Source organism: Nanorana parkeri, unplaced genomic scaffold (genome assembly GCF_000935625.1).
Source record: "Nanorana parkeri isolate BGI_ZX_2015 unplaced genomic scaffold, ASM93562v1 scaffold1710, whole genome shotgun sequence".
In the NCBI taxonomy this organism is placed as follows: domain Eukaryota; kingdom Metazoa; phylum Chordata; class Amphibia; order Anura; family Dicroglossidae; genus Nanorana; species Nanorana parkeri.
This window is the reverse complement of record NW_017307978.1, coordinates 206,640-228,016: the sequence shown is the minus strand read 5'-3', so window position 1 is coordinate 228,016 and position 21,377 is coordinate 206,640. Positions and strand designations below refer to the sequence as shown.

General features: G+C 41.5%; 1 protein-coding gene across 1 annotated transcript in view; it reads left to right on the top strand.

Annotated features, from left to right (window-relative positions):
- Positions 1 to 21,377, top strand: part of LOC108799384 (electrogenic sodium bicarbonate cotransporter 1-like) — a gene marked incomplete at its 5' end in the record, with an annotated part of 300,557 nt that overhangs the window by 83,918 nt on the left and 195,262 nt on the right. Inside the window, one exon of the mRNA XM_018571249.1 lies at positions 20,485 to 20,639. Within this exon, the coding sequence (XP_018426751.1) occupies positions 20,485 to 20,639 (155 nt within the window). The remainder of the gene's footprint in view (positions 1 to 20,484; positions 20,640 to 21,377) is intronic.

Sequence of the window (21,377 nt, the reverse complement as noted above, 5' to 3'; positions counted from 1 at the left end):
AAGATATTATAATTATTATTATGTGACCAAGCAACAAAGTTGCAAGGACACCTATTGTTATTGGTAAGATTATTATTAGGTGGCCAAGCAACAAAGTTGCTAGACACCTATTGTTATTGGTAAGATTATTATTAGGTGGCCAAGCAATGAAGTTGCTAGACACCTATTGTATCTGTTCATATTATTAGGTGGCCAAGCAGCGAAGTTGCTAGACACCTATTGTTATTGGTAAGATGTTTATTATTATTATTGTTATTATTCCACCACTTTTTTCAAATGTCTGTAACAAGTGCTCTGTAAGTCAAAACCTCATGAAACTTTGCACAACTTGTGCTCTGCAGAGCTTATTATAATATAAAAGGTCATAGGTCACATGATGTGGCAGCCATCTTGGTTTTTGTGACGATTTTTGTGAACTATTCAGAAACCTGCATCTCCAGAACCGCTAAAGCTACAGATGTACAACTTGCTGTGTGAACTTATGCTTTGCGTTGTTGCCACATGAGCTAATTATAGCTCTATTGGGCACCTGGTTTGGCAGCCATTTTGGATTGTGCAATATTCTGTCAACAACTTAAACTCTGAAACCATTTATCAGAATAACTCAAAACTTTGCACATATGTCCAGGGCGACCTCTTCTGCCACGGTTGTAGAAATAGGCCCGATCCCACAATCAAAATGACCGCTGCTAAGTGTTATTGTTATGGCCTTTTTTTTCAAAAGCCTGTTATAAGCGTAGTGTTACCCACAAACTGGTGCAACTTGGTCCAATGGTACAGCTCTATGCTATGCCCAAACTTTTGCAACATAAAGGTCATAGGTCACACTGCCTGGCAGCCATTTTGTTTTAGGTGATTATGTTCAGCTCCATATGCAAACATCCCTTTCTCAGAAACTGATAAAGCTACAGATCTACAAATTGCTGTGTATAGTCATGGTATGATCTGCATTCACAACTGATCATTACAAGTCAATTGACCACATGGTTCGGCGGCCATATTGCATTGTGTCAAATTCGACAAACATTTCTATTATTTTGATGCTCTTTTTTTCAAATGCTAATTATTGCCACACGGTTATGTAAAAACTCATGAAATGTGGAACAATGGTAGAGAAGAGTGCTGTGTTTAAACCTTGGAAACATAAAGGTCATAGGTCGCATGCTCTGGTGGCCATCTTGGTTTAAGCAAACCTATTTTTCACAATTTTCAAACATCTGTTTCTTCATAACCGCTAAAGCTACAGATGTACAAATGACTATATAAGGATATTCTGAGCTGTCCAATCATATTTGTTTAATACAAGTCATGTGACCACATGGTTTGGCGGCCATTTTGGATGGTGCAATATTCTGCAAGCAACTTAAACTCTTAAACCATTTATCAGAATAACACAAAACTTTCCACATATATCCAGGGCGACCTCTACTACCACAGTTGTAAAACCAGGCCCGATCCCAAATCAATATAGCCGCCACAAGCCAATCACTTTTTGACATTGCATCCAATTGCATACATGTGCATTTATATCCCTAGTGAAGTATGTTAAACTTGTTATACATATGATATCTCAACATCATAACTGCCAAATACAATATGGCTTCCAGAGGTCACCAAGGTCGGTGGCCATTTTGAATTTTTTTTTAGAATTCATGAAATCATGTCCTGTTTTTTTGTAATCTCTCTAACTACAATATCTTCTCATGTGCTATGACCGGTCCACTTTTATTCAAATGTCTGTAACAAGTGCTCTGTAACTCAAAAACTCATGGAACTTTGCACAGTGCTAAAGCCCTGTGCTCTGCAGAGCTTATTATAATATAAAGGTCATAGGTCACATGATGTGGCAGCCATCTTGGTTTTTGTGACAATTTTTGTGAACTATTCAGAAACCTGCATCTCCAGAACCGGTAAAGCTACAGATGTACAACTTGCTCAGTGAGCTTATGCTTTGCTTTGTTGCCACATGTGCTCATTATAGCTCTATTGGTCACATGGTTCAGATGCCATTTTGGATTGTGCAATATTCTGTCAACAACTTAAACTCTGAAACCTTTTATCAGAATAACTCGAAACTTTGCACATATGTCCAGGGCGACCTCTTCTGCCACGGTTGTAGAAATAGGCCCGATCCTACAATCAAAATGGCCGCTGCAAACCAATGGTGTTTAGATAGTGTTATTATTGTTATGGCCTTTTTTTCAAAAGCCTGTTATAAGCGCACTGTTACTCACAAACTGATGCAACTTGGCCCAATGGTACAGCTCTATGCTATGCCCAAATTTTTTCAACATAAAGGTCATAGGTCACATTGCCTGGCAGCCATCTTGTTTTAGCTGATTATATTCAGCTCAATATTCAAACATCCGTTTCTCAGAAACTGATAAAGCTACAGATCTACAAATTGCTGTGTATAGTCATGGTATGATCTGCATTCACAACTGATCATTACAAGTTAATTGGCCACATGGTTCGGCGGCCATATTGAATTGTGTCAAATTCGACAAATATTTCTATTATTTTGATGCTCTTTTTTTCAAAAGCTAATCATTGCCACACCGTTATGTAAAAACCCATGAAATTTGGAACAATGGTAGAGGGACTGTGTTGAGTTTAAACCTTGGAAACATAAAGGTCATAGGTCGCATGCTGTGACGGCCATCTTGGTTTAAGCACACCTATTTTTGACAGTTTTCAAACATCTGTTATTTCATAACCGCTAAGGCTACAGATATACAAATTAATATGTGAGGATATACTGAGATCTGCACTCATATATGTTTATTACAAGTCATGTGACCACATGGTTTGGCAGCCATTTTGGATTGTGCAATATTCTGTCAAGTTAAACTCTGAAACCATTTATCAGAATAACACAAAATTTTCCACATATATCCAGGGCGACCTCTACTACCACAGTTGTAAAACCAGGCCCGATCCCCAAATCAATATGGCCGCCACAAGCCAATCACTTTTTCACATTGCATCCAATTGCATAAATGTGCATTTATATCACTAGTGAAGTATGTTAAACTTGTTATACATATGATAACTCAACATCATAACTGCCAAATACAATATGGCTTCCAGAGGTCACCAAGGTCGGTGGCCATTTTGAATTTGATTTTTTTTTATAATTCATAAAATCATGGCCTTTTTTTAAATCTCTCTAACTACAATATCTTCTCATGTGCTATGACCGGCTCTACTGCTTGGCCACCTTTATTGCTGCTTGCAGCTATATTTAGGTGGCCAAGCAACGAAGTTGCAAGGACACCTCTTATTATTGTGCTGATTATTATTATTTTTATTATTATTTCGCCACTTTTTTCAAATGCCTGTAACAAGTGCTCTGTAAGTCAAAAACTCATGAAACTTTGCACAGTGGTACAGCCCTGTGCTCTGCAGAGCTTATTATAATATAAAGGTCATAGGTCACATGATGTGGCAGCCATCTTGGTTTTTGAGACGATTTTGTGAACTATTCAGAAACCTGCATCTCCAGAACCGCTAAAGCTACAGATGTACAACTTGCTCTGTGATCTTATGCTTTGCTCTGTTGCCACATGTGCTCATTAGAGCTCTATTGGTCACATGGTTTGGCAGCCATTTTGGATTGTGCAATATTCTGTCAACAACTTAAACTCTGAAACCATTTATCAGAATAACTCCAAACTGTGCATATATGTCCAGGGCGACCACTTCTGCCACGGTTGTAGAAATAGGCCTGATCCCACAATCAAAATGGCCGCTGCAAGCCAATGATGTTTAGATAGTGTTATTGTTATGGCCTTTTTGTCAAAAGCCTGTTATAAGGGCACTGTTACCCACAAACTGGTGCAACTTGGTCCAATGGTACAGCTCTATGCTATGCCTAAACTTTTGCAACATAACATAAAGGTCATAGGTCACATTGTCTGGCAGCCATCTTGTTTTAGGTGATTATATTCAGTTCCCTATTCAAACATCCATTTCTCAGAAACTGAAACAGCTACAGATCTACAAATTGCTGTGTATAGTCTTGGTATGATCTGCATTCACAACTGAACATTACAAGTCAATTGGTCACATGGTTCGGCGGCCATATTGAATTGTGTCAAATATTTCTATATTTTGATGCTCTTTTTTTCAAATGCTAATTATTGCCACACCGTTATGTAAAAACTCATGAAACTTGGAACAATAGTAGAGGACTGTGCTGTGTTTAAACCTTGATAACGTAAAGGTCATAGGTCGCATGCTCTGGCGGCCATCTTGGTTTAAGCAAACCTATCTGACAATTTCCAAACATCTGTTTTTTTCATAACCGCTAAGGCTACAGATATACAAATTAATATAGGAAAAAAGTAGAAAATAATAGGGTTTCTGGAGGGGTGTAATTGACCATCCAAGAGAGATATTATTAAAAAATATATATCAAATTTTATTTTGTAACATGTATAAAGTTAAAAGTCAAATGCATTTAGTCCAAACCCTGCATGGGATTTGTTTGTACAGATTTAGTCACTTGTATAGTGCATACATATTGATACAATTCAGATGTTCAAAATGACATGATATTGATGACAGAATAAACAGTAATGTAATAGCCCCTATCATGGCTTATCTTAAAAGGTCCCGACACGTTTCGCCAGTGGCTTCCTCAGGGGACCCAAAGTGGATCTAACAATGAAGAAATTACTTTGTTTAGACATACATTAGGTTAGAATTACAGACATCTATATAGTTAGGCAATAGCAGGTTTATATAGGTGGTCTATTTTGAACAGATTGTTACATACAGTTGATCGCCATGGGTCTGGTCATTGAATACTCACCATGCAGGGTTGGTTTGCAAAGTGAGGGAGACACTTGGAGGATCGGGAGAGCGGAATCAATATGACCCCACCGCCACCCAAACAATCTCCTTTATTGTCACACCTAGGACCTCAGGGTTACAAAAAGAGAGATGGCAGACAGTCGTCCTGCTGACTTCACTAGGATGCTTTGACCAAGGTAAGATATGTTGGGAGGAGGCCCGGCTGTATAGTAGTATGATCCTATTGAATTTGCCTGTTGGATAGAGGGAGTAGCGTATGTATATAATAGTTGTCATCAATTGTCCTGCCAAACTCCTAGTCTAAGTCCCATCGTCTGGGTCTAGCCATGGTGTCCAGTGTGTGTGTGTATTCAATTTATTTTAATTATTCATAACAGCCATCTCCTAGGTTATGTGAGGTCATCGCTAGGATGAAGATGGTATATGTCTAAATTAGCATTGTGTACATATGCTTTCATGGCTTCTCTATGAATCAGAGTTTCCATGCCCAGAGAAGGGAAAGGAAAAAGAGAGAAAAAAAGAGAGAGGAAAAGGGGGAACACATAATGAAATGAGGGAAGAGAAGAGTGAAAAAAATATATATAAAATGTGTGGTACCCCAAAAAAAACAGAAAACAAGACCAAAACCAAAAGTATACAGAGAAAAGTGACCAGTGGAAATCAAACAGATCCCTTGTATTGTAGAGTGTATGTATATTAAAGTGTGTGTTTTATCATTAAGTGCTTCTATGCTTGTGATACAGCATCATCAGCAAAGTGTATGTACACCTCTCAAAAGATGTGCATATGTTATTATAGTGATTTTGTTGTATACAGGGCATTCATTAATTCAATCCCTAGTGGGTGCCTTTTATGTATTCATTTTTAATAAGTGGAAGCTAAAAAAGGGACTTCCATAATGTAATATCCATCTCCCCTTAACATTAGATGTGTTTCTCCATTATTCCCTTCTCCATACAGAGTCATTGGAGACACCAAAATAAGGCATACGCAAAAAGATCCCCCCTCGTTGTCCCCGACACCATCCGTGTTCACATGAACTGGCAGCCAAACAGACCCTGCCCCCAGCAGGGGTGCTCTCTCCCTCCTGTATCCTACCTGTTAAGCCACTTTTGGCCTCTGCACCCATAGTGCACATGGTCGGCGGTGTGGACACCAAACACCATCCACTTGACAGGTATAAGTATATACAAAGAGCACTAAGGCTTTCCTACCTTGTGGTGTGCCTCCGTAGTGATCTCCGCTGGAGTGAACCCATGCCAGCCCTCCCGTTATATACCCTACGCCGCCAACTCCATATGACCGGACCTCCAGGTTCTGGTCACTGAGTGGCAGCGTAGACTCTTCGTGGCGCATGCGCGATGATGCGGCGCGGGCGCCCGGCATAATCCCTTCCATGCTGTTGTCTAGGCAACCCAGGAAGCCACTCCGTAGAGGGCTTCCGGGTATGCGTACGCATCTAGGTGATGTTATCTTACTGGGGGAGGGATTTCCTCCCCGCTGATATCTAGCAACGAGGAAAAACTCCCGATATCGTGTACTACTCTCTAGGATTACCGAGAGGGGTATATTAAGTTTTGTTAGGAATCATTGTGGCCCCTATTAGGCCATACATTGAATGATCGATTGTGTCTAGAGGCATAGGGGATTATTGAAAAACGATAAAACGTTTATATAGAGTCTAGAGGTCCCAGGTAGTGACAGCGATGCCCTCCCCACATGGCATTAGTACCAACCGTGCATATTTCTAATTATTCAATAGTGTCAGTGTTTGCATTCCCAAACACTGACAAATATCTTTATTACTATGACCTACATTAAGCTGGATCGCATCTATACATGTTCCAAAATACTGTCCCAATTTGTACATTCATTTGTAGATCCAAGTTAGATGTTATTACATTATACAATATAACCTAATATATACACAGTGTGGTATACAGTCACTGGTTGGCTTACTTGGTATATGAAGTGCAGCACACATCCACGATGTGCAGTACGCGGACATCTGCCGCATTCCACACCCAGAAGCCATACAGTACACTGTTTCAGTTAGTCATGTATGTTATACATTTCGTTATGGATCCAATCTTATATGCTGTTTTACTATACAGTGTGGAGATATGTATATACATATTATAGCATACAGACATTCATAGGTTCAGGTATAGGATGCCACACATGATATACATCCATATTTGACCTAGCCGCCTTATTCAAATTGTTTTTTTTCCCTTTTCCCCTTTTACTGACTACCTGGGTATTATATGGTTTAGATAGCTGGATTATATCAAAACGTAATCTATGATTCGATTTTTAGGTACAAGTCGAATCATGTATTGGATATCCTGTGGCTCAGTTAGGCCGTACTTAAACAAGATTATAAATTAGTTAACAAGGACTACATCGTCTCAATTAGTGTATTCCTTCTTTTTTTATTTTTGTATCTGCTATTTTTGTATCTACTCATGGCTTTCTTTATCTAGCTGCTTTATATTCTTTGTGGTCCTACTGGGCTGTCTCCAGTGTTGGTTTAAATATTATTTGCTCATAGGAAGGGTTTATAACTTAGCACCTCGTTCAAACCAGGGTGAACGGTAGATTTTAATTTAAAAATCCACCGTGCTTCCGACTGTAATAGTTTTTTTGTCAATATCTCCACCTCTTTTATCCTCATGGATATGGTCTAGAACGTGGAATTTGATGACTGACGACTTGAATCTGTGGTGCAGTCTAGAGCTGCAGCTAACGATTATTTTCATAATCGATTAGTTAGCCGATTATTAAGTTCGATTAATCGACTAAATCGATTAACTGTTGCAGCTCTAGTGCAGTCCTACATGCCGACTGATAGGAGTGGTAAGTTTCCTATTCTTAATTAAGTATGTGTGGTCATATATCCTATTCCACAGTTTTCTAAAGGTCTTACCCACATAATATGCTCCTCAACTGCAGTTCATCAAATAAACAACAACGTTGTTGGTTTGACATGTCACTGTATGTTTTAATCGCCATTGTTTTTTATTATTTGGTAGGGGAACCATGGTCCCTTCCGCAATGAAGTTGCAATAATTGCATCTCCCACATTTCTGGAGGCCTAGGTCTCCACATTTTGTGGCTTCAGATTCTGGTATATAGAAGCTGTGTGTCAGCCTGTCCCGCATCGATCTTGCTCTCCTAAAGACCAACTCAGGGGTGTCCTTTATATATTTTATAATTGTATCGTCATTGATTAGAAGATGCCAGTGGCTGTCAGACGTCCCAGGGAGCTAGTAGTGAGATGAGGAACCCACTGGCAATAAGCAGCTGACAGTCCAGAAACGCGGTACAAGTTTAGGGATAATCCAAGAGGGGTAGTCAATGTCCAATCCGGGTCGAGGCAGGCAGCGAAGGTTCAAAGGCGGAAGACGGTCCAAGGGTCGGTAATCGGGAAGGATACACAGGGGCAACGGCAATAGGAGGATCAGCAGGGAGGCTAGGTGTTCACCATAAGGTGGAATAACTCAGCAATAAGCCAGAGCTCAGGCCAGGTTTTTATAGCCAGGGGAGGTAGGACCACCCCCTGGTCACCGAGGCAACCAGGAGGCCTCCCTCCCCGGGAACCAATGGCAGGCGAGGAAGATGAAAGGTGTGTACTGGGAACCTCCCCCAGCAAGGCTCACACCTGATAGCCAGATGATGCAAGAACGCTATGCTCCCGGGGATGCGCGCGCAGCCTGCGTACTGCGCATGCGCCCACGCCGCATGACCCGCGCATGCGCACCTGCACCAGGTGTTCTACCGAGCTGAAGGGGAACCCGTGCCCCTGAGTAGAGGTAACATCCCCTGTTTCCTGACAGAGGCGCCCCAAGCATTCTCTTATTGTGGCATGTTGTCTAGGAATATTTCGTTATCATTTTCACAGTTTTTTTATTATTATGTAATTCTTGTAAGTTCTCTTTTCTTGTTTTTCCATATAGTATCTGCTCCCGTTCTTGCTTGTGTACTCTGTTGTAAGCTTTCTGAAGTACTTTGCGGCTATAGCCTCTCTCAAGTAGTCGGGTTTGTAGAGCTTTTGCTTCCCTCTGAAAATCGTTGTCTTTTGTGCAGTTACGCTTCAATCTCAGATATTGACCATATGGGAGGTTTTGCTTCAGGAATCGAGGGTGTGCGCTGGATGCATGCAGGATCGAATTTCCTGCTGTTTCTTTCCGAAAGAGAGTTGTCATTAAGTAGTTGTCATCTCTAATTTCTAGTTTTACTCTGGCTATATTCATTGTGAATTTTAAATTAAATTTATTTCTTGCCAGGGATACGACAAATTGTTTTAAGTCGTTCTCGGTACCCGTCCATATTAGGAAGACGTCATCTATGTAACGACGTCACATTAGGATGCAGTCTAGCCAGGGTTGAATATGCTCGTTGGAAAAGAGGGCTCTTTCCCATCCCCCCAGTTACAGGTTCGCATATGATGGGGCACAGTAAGTGCCCATCGCTACCGCCTGTACCTGGAGGTAGTGGGTGTCCTTAAAAATAAAGACATTTTTTGTTAGAACATATTGTAATAAATGAATTATGAAGTTGTTATATGCCCATTGTGCTTGCGGTCTTTCCCTCAGGAATTCGCCAATAGTTTCTATTCCTTTATGATGTGGAATGCTGTTGTATAGGGCTTCTATGTCGAGGGCCACTAGCCAACAGTTGTCTGGGATCATCATATCTTCCACCAATTTCAGAAGTTCCACCGTATACTTCAAATATGAGGGAAGAGATAGTACATGTGGCCGTAAGTAGCCATCTACTACAGTGCTTGCTGGTTCGGACAGACACCCTACTCCTGAGACAATAGGACGTCCCGGAGGGTCTATTAGACTCTTGTGAATTTTTGGTAAGGCATAGAAGCATGGTAGTCTAGGATGTTTAACTTCTAGATATTCGAGGGTTTGTTTGTTTATCAAATCCTTCATAAATGCCTCATATATGATCGCCAGAAGTTCTATTTGGAAGGTATTTATATCCTGTTTGGTAATCTGTCTATACCAAGCCATGTTGTTAAGGATTTTTTCGCACATCTGCTCGTATTTATCACAATCCATGATTACGATATTTCCCCCTTTATCGGATGGCATAATGACTAGATTGGTGTTTCTTTCCAGTCCTTTTATGGCTTTGCTCTGTTCTTTTGTTACGTTCATCCTATCTCCATAGGGGATTAGGATGTCTTTGAGACCTTTGCTTGTCTGTTGTAAGAAGGACCAGATGTTCGGGTTAGCCCGAAGGTGGGGAAATTTCTCCGATTTTTTTAAAAAGTAATAGGTGTTTCTTCTTTTTCTCCAATATCCTCTAGGTCTTCATTTATATTGCTGTGTCCTTCTTCCCATAATTCCATTAAGTCTCGTAGGGCTCTAAAGTCTCTGATGGTATAGCCTTTCCATCTCTCTAGATCTTCTCTAATTGATTGCTGAGGTTGAGATTTGTCATGAAGTACTTTGAACATCAAGTTCCTTGCGAAGAGATGGAGGTCCTTAATAACTTCAAAGACCTCCATATTTTCAGTAGGGCAGAAACTTAGTCCCAACTTCAGGACTTCTTCTTCTGTCTTGGATATCTGATAGCTGGATAAGTTAATTATTTCCAAGCATTTTTCAAGCCCCCTGGTAGTATGAATTAATCCGGGTTCCCCGTTCTTTTTTGTTCCGGTTTTTGGCGTGGTTCTAAAAATGGCTGTGAATTGGGGGAGGGACCCGGGAGGCCCAAGGAGCCTGACGGGTCTCTTAAATCTCCTTCCTTCCTTGTTCTCCCTTCCTCTTCACAGACAGTTCTCTGATAGTGTGCGTCCATGGTGGAGGTAATTCTGGCTTTTGTTTGGTCCCCCATGTCAAATTTAGGTCTTGCGCCTAATATCTGTGATTGCTCCCCATTTGTCCAAATATGTCTATCCTGATGTATCTGTCCTTCCAGTGTCCCTGTAGCGTGATCTATTAGTGATGGTCTGAGGGCCACCCTTTCTTTTATTTCTTGTTGCTCTATTTTGTGGCCTTGTGTAACATACTTCGATAGTGATATAAATGCACGTTTATATAATTTGATGCAATGTTAAAAGTGATTTTCTTGTGGCGGCCATATTGAATTTGGGATCGGGCCTGTTTTTTTAACCTTGGTAGAAGAGGTAGCTCTGGGCATATGTGCAAAGTTTTGAGTTATTCTGATAAATGGCCACCTAATAAAAATAATAATATAGCTGCGAGCAGCAATAAAGGTGGAGAAGCAGTAGAGCAGGTCATAGCACATGAGAAGATATTATAGTTAGAGAGATAAAAAAAGGACATGATTTTATGACATTTTATATATTTTTCTTTCACTCATCTCTTCCCTCCTTATTTCATTATGTGTTCCCCCTTTTCCTCTCTCTTTTTTTCTCTTTTTCCTTTCCCTTCTCTGGGCATGGAAACTCTGATTCATAGAGAAGCCATGAAAGCATATATACACAATGCTAATTTAGACATATACCATCTTCATCCTAGCGATGACCTCACATAACCTAGGAGATGGCTGTTATGAATAATTAAAATAAATTGAATACACACACACACTGGACACCATGGCTAGACCCAGACGATGGGACTTAGACTAGGAGTTTGGCAGGACAATTGATGACAACTATTATATACATACGCTACTCCCTCTATCCAACAGGCAAATTCAATAGGATCATACTACTATACAGCCGGGCCTCCTCCCAACATATCTTACCTTGGACAAAGCATCCTAGTGAAGTCAGCGGGACGACTGTCTGCCATCTCTCTTTTTGTAACCCTGAGGTCCTAGGTGTGACAATAAAGGAGATTGTTTGGGTGGCGGTGGGGTCATATTGATTCCGCTCTCCTGATCCTCCAAGTGTCTCCCTAAACTTCGCAAACCAACCCTGCATGGTGAGTGTTCAATGACCAGACCCATGGCGATCAACTGTATGTAACAATCTGTTCAAAATAGACCACCTATATAAACCTGCTATTGCCTAACTATATAGATGTCTGTCATTCTAACCTAATGTATGTCTAAACAAAGTAATTTCTTAATTGTTAGATCCACTTTGGGTCCCCTGATGAAGCCACTGGTGAAACGCGTCGGGACCTTTTAAGATAAGCAATGATAGGGGCTATTACATTACTGTTTATTCGGCATTTGACTTTTAACTTTATACATATTACAAAATAAAATTTGATATATATTTTTTAATAATATCTCTCTTGCATGGTCAATTACACCCCTCCAGAAACCCTATTATTTTCTACTTTTTTCCTAAATGCACTTACCATAGGGGGAGAGGTGCTAATTAGGTGCCCACAGATAGGCAACCCACGATCTATAAAATTTAAACTTTATGTACTTGGACCCGGAGGCGGCTGCCTACCAGGTCCTATTTATCTTGGGGTTTGACCCTATTCTGACGGGCCGCATGACCACACTGACTCAATTTTTGTTAAATAAATAAGAATTTAATCCAAAAAGCTGTCAACTCAATAAATAGACACTCCCTACTGAGTGTAGGAATACATCAGTATGTCCGCCCTATGGAGTTCATCCTGGGATGGGCTGATGGTAAAAGTACAAAAGAATCATTCTAGTCACGAAACTAAGGAACCAGAACTAAGCACCTTTATGTACAAACTTAAAAGACTATTGGCACAAAAGATTTTTCGAAAGATATATGGAAGAGAACTACAGTCCCTGGGGTCTCCGTTTACAAATCTTCCCAAACATCAAAAATGTCGATCAGGAACTAAAATAGCATGGGAAAATAACCTACAGAAATGCTCAACCAACATGATGGCAATTCTGGTAGGATATTATCAAAAAGAACTATCCACAATAGACAAGGAAATAAAAAAAGCCTATACTCCATATCGGAAGCTCTACGCTCCATACCCACCTTTGAAATTAAAGAAAAAGAAATGCTCACTTACATAGAGAACCTAAATAAAGAAATTATACAAAGAAAGGACTCCAAATTTGAACGTGACAGACTGGCCTACTGTACAGGATTGACATACAGATGGTCACATAAGAGGAACAACCAGAGGAGATGGAATCCAACACACCCAAGGGACAGGATGGGGAAGATTTAGACTCTGATTCATCAACCCAATCATCATCGTCTCATCCATATAGATCTTGGAAACCAATTAGAACAGAAGGCCCACAGCTCTACAATAAAATGCAGAATTATACATATGATACTCAACATCATAACTGCCAAATACAATATGAGTTCCAAAGGTCTCCAAGGTCAGCGGCCATTTAGAATTTTGAAAAATATTACAATTCATGGAAACATTTGCAGTTGTACAGTTCTATTGTGAACACATAACTTTGCTATTTATGTCTCTAACTACAATATCTTCTCATGTGCTATCACCGGCTCTAATGCTTGGCCACCTTTATTGCTGCTTGCAGCTATATTTATTATTATTATTATTCCGTCGCTTTTTTCAAATGCTTGTAACAAGTGCACTGTAAGTCAAAAACTCATGAAACTTTGCACAATGGTACAGCCCTGTGTTCTGCAGAGCTTATTATAATAGGTCATATGTCACATGATGTGGCATCCATCTTGCTTTTTGCATCGAAAGGGTTAAAGTATGGGTACTTGTGGTTAAGGAAAGTCCATGACTTGGATGCAGTGATGGCAGCTAATAAAGGATGATGCAGGCAGGATGAGGCTATCAGTTGAAAAGCTGTTTGTCCAAAGGGAGATGGTTGCTACTGGTAATGACTTCAGGTGCACCGATGCCAGAGGCAGCAGTGTGGATATCCAGTGGTTTAGGATGGAGAGGGGGTCTGTTTAGCCAGGACCAGGGTTGGAGAGCGGTATACACAGCCAACAAGGAGTTAGGGAGCAGTAATGGAGAGACGCTGTAGGAGTTTAGGCAGGGACTCTTCCAGCGTCGACATTATTATTATTATACAGGATTTATATAGCGCCAACAGTTTGTGCAGCGCTTTACAATATTAAGAAGTCCTTACAATCACAATACAAATCAAGACAAGATGTTAAGGAGGGCCCTGCCCGTGAGGGCTTACAATCTAAAAGGGAGAGGGAAGTGATACTTGAGGAGGGAGCTGTGTGGGGATGAATTGTTTGAGAACGTGATGGTTGAGCGGTTAGGTTGAGGTGGGATAGGCTTCCCTGAAGAGATGAGTCTTTAGGGAATGCCTAAAGGCTGTCAAGGTGGGCGACAGAAGGACAGGTTGGGGTAAAGAGTTCCAGGGGATGGGAGAGACTCTAGACCTGGAGGCGAGCATGGGAGGAGTTGACAAGGGAGCTGGAAAGCAGGAGGTCTTGGGATGAGCGGGGCCGAGGGTTAGGGTGATACTTTGAGACCAGGTTTGAGCTATAGCCGGGGGCGGAGTTGTGGATGGCTTTGTAAGCGATTGTTAATATTTTGAATTTTATCCTTTGGGCGAGTGGAAGCCAGTGCAGGGATTGACAGAGGGGGGGTTGCAGACACTGAGCGGTTGGTTAGGTGAATAAGTCTGGCAGCTGCATTCATGATAGACTGAAGGGGGATAGCCTGTGTAGTGGAAGGCCAATGAGGAGGGAGTTGCAGTAGTCAAGATGAGAGATAATTAGGGAGTGGATGAGTAATTTTGCGGTTTCTTTGGTGAGGAAGGGGCGTATTTTGGAGATGTTACGAAGGTGAAGGCGGCAGGATTTGGTTAGCGATTGGATGTGGGGAGAAAGGTGAGGTCCGAGTCAAGGATGACACCTAGGACCTTGGCATGGGAGGAGGGGTGGATAGTTGTGTTAACAATCTCAAGGGAAAAGTTGGGTGAAGGTGCACGGGCAGGAGGAAATATCAAGAGCTCAGTTTTTGAAAGATTGAGTTTTAAGAAGTGTTGCGACATCCAGACGGATATGTCAGTTAGTAGATTAGTGACACGCGAGGGCACAGAGGGGGTGAGTTGTGGAGTAGAAAGAGATTTGAGTGTCATCAGCATAGAGATGGTTTTGGAAGCCACGTGAGGTTATTAACTGACTAAGGGAGGAGGTGTAGATAGAGAAGAGAAGGGGTCCGAGGACAGAGCCTTGGGGGACCCCTACAGAAAGAGGAAGAGGAGGGGAGGAGTTAGATTTGTAGGTGACACTAAAGGAGCGCTTGGATAGGTAGGAGGAGAACCAAGAGAGCAGAGTCTTGTAGCCCAAGTGACTCGAGTTTTTTTGAGGAGGAGCAGGTGGTCAACAGTGTCAAAAGCAGCAGAAAGGTCTAATAGCAGGAGTAAGGAGTAGTGGTCATTGTTTTTAGCTGTTAATAAGTCATTAGTGAGTTTTAGGAGGGCGGTTTCAGTGGAGTGTAGGGGGCGAAAGCCAGATTGTAAGGGGTCGAGAAGGTTGTTATCAGCGAGGTGGCGACTTAGGCGGCTGTAGATGAGGCGTTCTAGGAGTTTGGAGGTGAATGGGAGTAAGGAGATTGGTCTGAGATTATTGAGGTCAGTAGGGTCCATTAAGGGTTTTTTGGATATTGGGGTGACCAGGGCATGCTTCAGAGGGGAGGGAAAGATTCCAGCAGAGAGTGAGAGATTGAAAATGTGAGCAAGAGAGTCTAGGATAGAGCAAGAGGGTGACTGAAGTAGCGGTGAGGGAACAGGGGGCAGTGGTGAGGTGGGTGTCAGAGAGAAGCTTTGTAACCTCCTCTGTGGTGACAGGGTCAAAAGAGGAAAGTAACAAGTGTGATGGAGGGTCTGGTACATGAATATGGGAAGGTCACTGCACAGTGGTGATCTGATCCCGAATGGTATCTATTTTGTTTTTGAAACGAATGGCAATGTCCTGGGCAGTGAGTGACTTAGTGGGTGGTGGCGGTGGAGGACATAGTAGAGAGTTCAAAGTAGAGAAGAGTTGGTGAGGTCTGGATGAGAGTTTGTTAATGAGAGTGACAAAATATGTCTGTATGGCAGCACGGAGGAAGGAATTATATTTTAGGAGGGCCACTTTGTACAGGGTAAAGTTTTGCAGAGATGTAGTTTTTTGCCACAGCCGTTCAAGAGCGCGGCTATGTCTCTTGAGATTTCTGGTTTAATTTGTTTGCCATGGTGGTCTTGGTCGTGCTCTAAGCCTGCGAGTAGTGAGGGGAGCCAAGGTGTCTTGAGAGGATGAAAGTGAGCTGTTGTAGACAGAAATAGCCAGGTCAAGGCAGGACAGGGTTGAGATTTTGTTATAGAGGTAGTCAGTAGCTGAGTAGAGAAGAGAAGGGTCGAGGTGGCGAAGGTTTCTCTGGGTGACAGTGTGCCATGTAGGTGGATTCAGGGTTGGGGATAGGGTGAGGGTGAAACTGAGAAGGTTATGGTTTGAGAGGGGGAAAGGGGTGTTGGCGAGGTTGCAAGGAGTGCAAAGGTGAGAGAAAACAAGATCTAGTATGTTACCATCAGAGTGAGTAGGAGTGTTTGACCATTGTGTTAGATCAAAAGAAGAGGTTAGGTCAAGAAATTGAGTGGAAGCCGGGGTGTTAATGTTAGTAGCAATGTTAAAGTCACCAAGAATGATAGTGGTAACTGAAAGAACAGTTTTATGCCAAATATCCTGCAGAGGTACGAGAGTGGGTGAAAGAGAGACACCCTGCCACCCTTGAAAGGGCTGCTATGCTGGCAGATGAAGTCCTAACCATCAAACCGCAATGGAGGACGCTGCTAGCGGAACCTCTGAAGACCCCGAGCCCTGGGCAGCCATTACTAGGCACCCCTGTTCTGCCTCCCCAAAGGCCTGTTGTTTTAGCCCCTGGTACCACCCCTGTGTTCTCCCGCTGTACTCAACCCCCTGGAATCGCTGTGGAGCGGCGGTGTTATGGGTGTAACCAACCTGGACATCTGCAGGCTAGCGGTCCGAGGAACCGTCGGCCCACCCAAGTTGCCCCCAAGCACTCTGCCCACTATGCTGAACTGTATGGTGAGGAAGAGAATATCCCACCAAGTCCAAGTGAGTGGGCGGCCCCCACAAAAGTCGATACTGCCCATGGGGTATATGGCATTCGACTGCTCACCACACACTGAGCAAAGGCAAAACCACCTACAAGAGGTTTCCATCAATGGGAAGAAAGCTACAGGCTTTCGGGACACAGGTGCCTTCCTAACTATTGCAGATCCCCGTGTTGTAAAACCTGAAGCAATTGAGAAAGGCCCCGGTTTTTCTATTGAACTAGCAGGGGGTGCCAGGAAACATATCCCCAGGGATTTTGTTTGCCTGGACAATGGATTTGAGGAGAAACTTCGTTGGGTTGGGGTAATGGAAGGCCTCCCTGCTCAAATTCTTCTAGGAAATTATTTGTGAGAGCTTGATTGTCGATTTTTGGGGACTGTGACACAGAGCCAGCCTCGGAAAATAGAACAAATGTCTGAGAGAGAAGTGATGCCAGGCACATCTCTATCAAGGATTTACCCTTTTAACTATATAAGGGCTCATGTCAGTCCAGTAAAGTCCCCAGTGTCTCAGAGGACACCCCTTGACTCTGGAAACAGGTGGAGAAATGTGTGTTCTGTGTCTCCCCACATCCCCCGTCACAAACTGGACATTGCTCGAACACCAGACAAATTGAATTTGGTGTTTTAAAGTGTATAGTAAGGTGGGGCTGAGTGACGACGCAGCAGCATCTGACAGGAAGGCGGTGTCACTCGCTGGATCTGAGATGGAGGAGAGGTGAGTATGTTACACTTATATTAGTAGTAGTAGTATGCTTCTTACATTGGTGTCAATATGTGGACTGATTCTTTCAATTCTTGTATCAAAACAACTGCTTGCGCCTTGGGTCTCTACACTATGGTCCAGACTTGTTCATTAAACTGCCCTCCTGCTAGCCAACTTTTACACTGCTTTATCATATATGGTCTTTTAGTTCTTGAATAGGGATGGACTTCGGGTTCTGCTTGATCATGAGTTCGACCCAAATCCAGCATGTTCAGGGAACGGGTAAACAAACTGCACATGCAAGTGCTCCACCTTGGAGGCAGGTTTAGGGCATCCCCCAACCATGTTACTTAAAGGAATGTATATAACATTTGTAATGTTTCACTTTAAGCATTATTATTCCTTTCACTGTCAGAGCCATTTTGCCTTTTTTAATTTTGCACACATGTCAAAATGTACATTTTAGGCCTCAAAATTGTTTAAAGGGTAATTCTACTTTCTCACAATATTTGAGAAAATGAATTTACCCAAAGGATTCCACACCTCTGCCTGCCCTATGCTATTCATACAGTTTAGCTGTATGAAGAACCCCCCTGCCTACTTCTGGTGTACGGTGCGTACCCCACTGCAGCCTTGCACTGAGGATCCAGCATAACACTCACAAATGATGAGCACTCATTGGTCAGCATGAAAGACCAAAACTGGTCACTGGCACCCCAGTATCCGTTCCATCAATTCCTCTTTATTAACATCAAAAGGTCATGTCACAATGTTTAGCAAAATTTTGGGACCATATGATGGTCACATGACCGCACTGATCAATGAGAAGCCCTTCTACTCAGTAGCTACTTATGTTAAACACAAAAAATAAAGGATCAATAAGTGTGCTGATCTAGAAGAAAAGAGAGGACAATAGCTTTCCTACTGGGGGCAGAATTTACCAACAAGATTCCCCCTCCCTTTCACTTGTCCTAGTGGTTCAATAATATGTAATTACAGTATGTGTGTTGATATTGTGGTGATGCTACTTGATCCACCATAAAATATTTACCACTCTTAACACACAAATCTGTGGTGGGGTTGAAAAAATGCTGTTTCTTTCTTGAAGAGGTTTCACTGGTCATCCGACCAGCTTTCTCAATTCAGGATGACTTGTACAAAAATTATCTGGGAATAAATATGGCGAATGTTGCTCCAATCAACATAATCTGTTAATCCTCACGAAGGTAAGGTGTGGATTGCATTTGCATCATCGGAGCTAGCAGGTGTTATTTTTCTCACACAGAGAGAGGCGTTAAAACAACATTGTATGTGGCAGACAATAGATGTCTGACCTCCCACCTCTAATCAAGCTTGACTTCTCCATCTTTACATAAATGGCCTCTTTCACACCTCTTTTAAACCAGTCTTCCTCCCTTTTAAACCAGTCTTCCTCCCTATCTAGGATGTATATTTGACTGTCCTCAAAGGATTAACTTTTTTACTTGAGATGTAGGTGCAGTGCGGAATCTTGACCAGAGGGTTTGACTCTTCTATACTGTGCCATATGCTGATTCAATTGCTGTTTTGTTTCACCGATGACCATCGGTTGACCATTGAAACGTCTTCAAGAAAAATACAGCTCAGTTGCCTGGATTTGGCCTAGATGAATAAAAAGCTTCACAGACATGACAGAGCGCTATTGCCCCACAAGACATCTAGCCGTGTGTTTTCTGTACTGTTGAATACACAGTATCATGCCAAGTTGACAGATTTTCCAACAGAAGTGACAGTAATCACTGTTTTTTTTACATGTGTCATCTTATATTTAAATGGATGTATACTTGCCTTTTAGGGATATACTGCCTTGTCCGATAAGAAAGAAGGAGTTCTTTTAACTGCCAGTTGCAATCTTGTTTTAGGCTCCTTTCAGCCAGGTGCCTCCAGTTCATTTCAGCAGGGGTTCCATAGACTGATCCCCTGCTCAGTTGGATCATAATGGAAAAAGATATCACATATGACACCCAAGTCCATTGCGTTTTTCCATCCATCTTGTAACGAAGGAAAAGCTGATTCATGCAATCCCTATGAATAGCCAAATGTAGTGAATGTGGTTTTTGTGGTTGTGCCTCCATATACATCTCTTCAGGTCCACAAAAGCGGTTCTGGATGCAAAGTTATTGCGCTTGTTTCAGACCTGAATGTGAACAAACACACATCCCTTTACATGTGCAGGGATGCGTTCTGATATAACTTTGAATTACATATCTCATCTTTTCAGTTACTACTTACATTCAACGGGACGCCCTTAAATTCATTTTCTCTATATTTCAAATAGGATTTGCTGAACCCCATGCAAATTGAACCCAGGCAGATTTGATTATCACTAGATGGAAGAGTCTCTTTTTTTATGTATGTTCTTTGCGTAAAGGTTTATATGTCTCTTGAGATTCTTGCTGGTGGTATAGTAATTAAAACATATGGGACTAAAGCTGGCATATTTCCAAACGAACCTTCATATGAAAGATCTTTCCCGACTATTCGATAATGCCATCAGAGACTTCACAAATGTTGTCTGAAATTTCATTTGATTTGTAATTTGGACTTAACGTTCAGTTTTGGAATAAATAGAGTTTCCTGAACAAAAACCACATTCACTATTAGAATTTTGTTCATTCGAGAAACATTTTCCATCCTGCTCTTTCCACTGTTTTTGTCACTGTGGTCAAAATTAATAATTTATTTGACCCCATCAGCTATTAGAAAGCCAAAAGAACGCTCTGAGGACAAAGTTTCTTGAACTAAATTCTACTGGTATATGGCCAGCTTTAACGTCTGCTTAATATACCAGCACAGAATCAGCAAAACAAATGGCTGGATCCTACCCTGGGGCTCTGTGTAGTGATGGAATTTAACATAAGGAGTAGTTTGAAAGCAGCTGTAGGTTTAAACTGAAGAAAATAACCATTCTGGTAATGTTCAAAAATTTAAATGTGACAAAATATTTAAATACAATTATATTATTCTAGCTGTTCCAGAAAGTAGCATATAAGGCCATGAACAAAGAAGAATTAACAGCAGGAATCGATGATTTTTTAGATGAAGTTGCTGTTCTGCCACCAGGAAAATGGGATCCTACTGTTCGTATTCAACCACCCAAATTTCTGCCATCAGCCAATAAAAGGTAAATATTTTACTGTATATAGCATTTCTTACAGGGGTTATTCGCTTACTGGTAAAGATGTGTAAAACCCACCTTGTAGGGGCTGAATTAGGTTGTAAGTGTCAAAATGCCCCATTCCTGTCCTATCACAAAAGAAGTGAATAAATATCTTCCAAGTATGCCCATAGACAGTAATAAAGAGAAGTACAGAAAAAACTATTACTGATAAGTTAAAATAATATACATCCAGTGAATAACTGTGTTGTTGCTAAACATAATGCAACATAGAACAAAATAGCATTCAGATTTGTGATGCAGTCTGTCCAATCCTCAGTGCAAGATGTCTATCTCTAAGAGGCACATTCTATTCAATTAGAACAAAAAAGTGTCTATCTTAACCACTTCAAGACCAGGTGTTTAGACCCCCTTCCTGGCCAGGCCATTTTTCAGTGTTCAGCGCTGCAGTACTTTGACTAACGTTTATTCCGTCATGCAACGCTGTACTGAAATAAATGTTATACCATTTTTTAGGCACAGATAGAGCTTTATTTTGGTGGTATTTAATCACCACTGGGGTTTTTATTTTTTATTATAATTAGGAAAAATTACAGAAAATGTTGAAAAAAATAGTTTTTTTAACATTATGTTAGGAAACATTTATTATTAACCAGTTTTTTGGTAAAATATAAAAGATGGGGTCACGTCGGGTAAATAGACACCAAACATGTCAAGCTTTAAAATTGCGCGCACCCGCGAAAT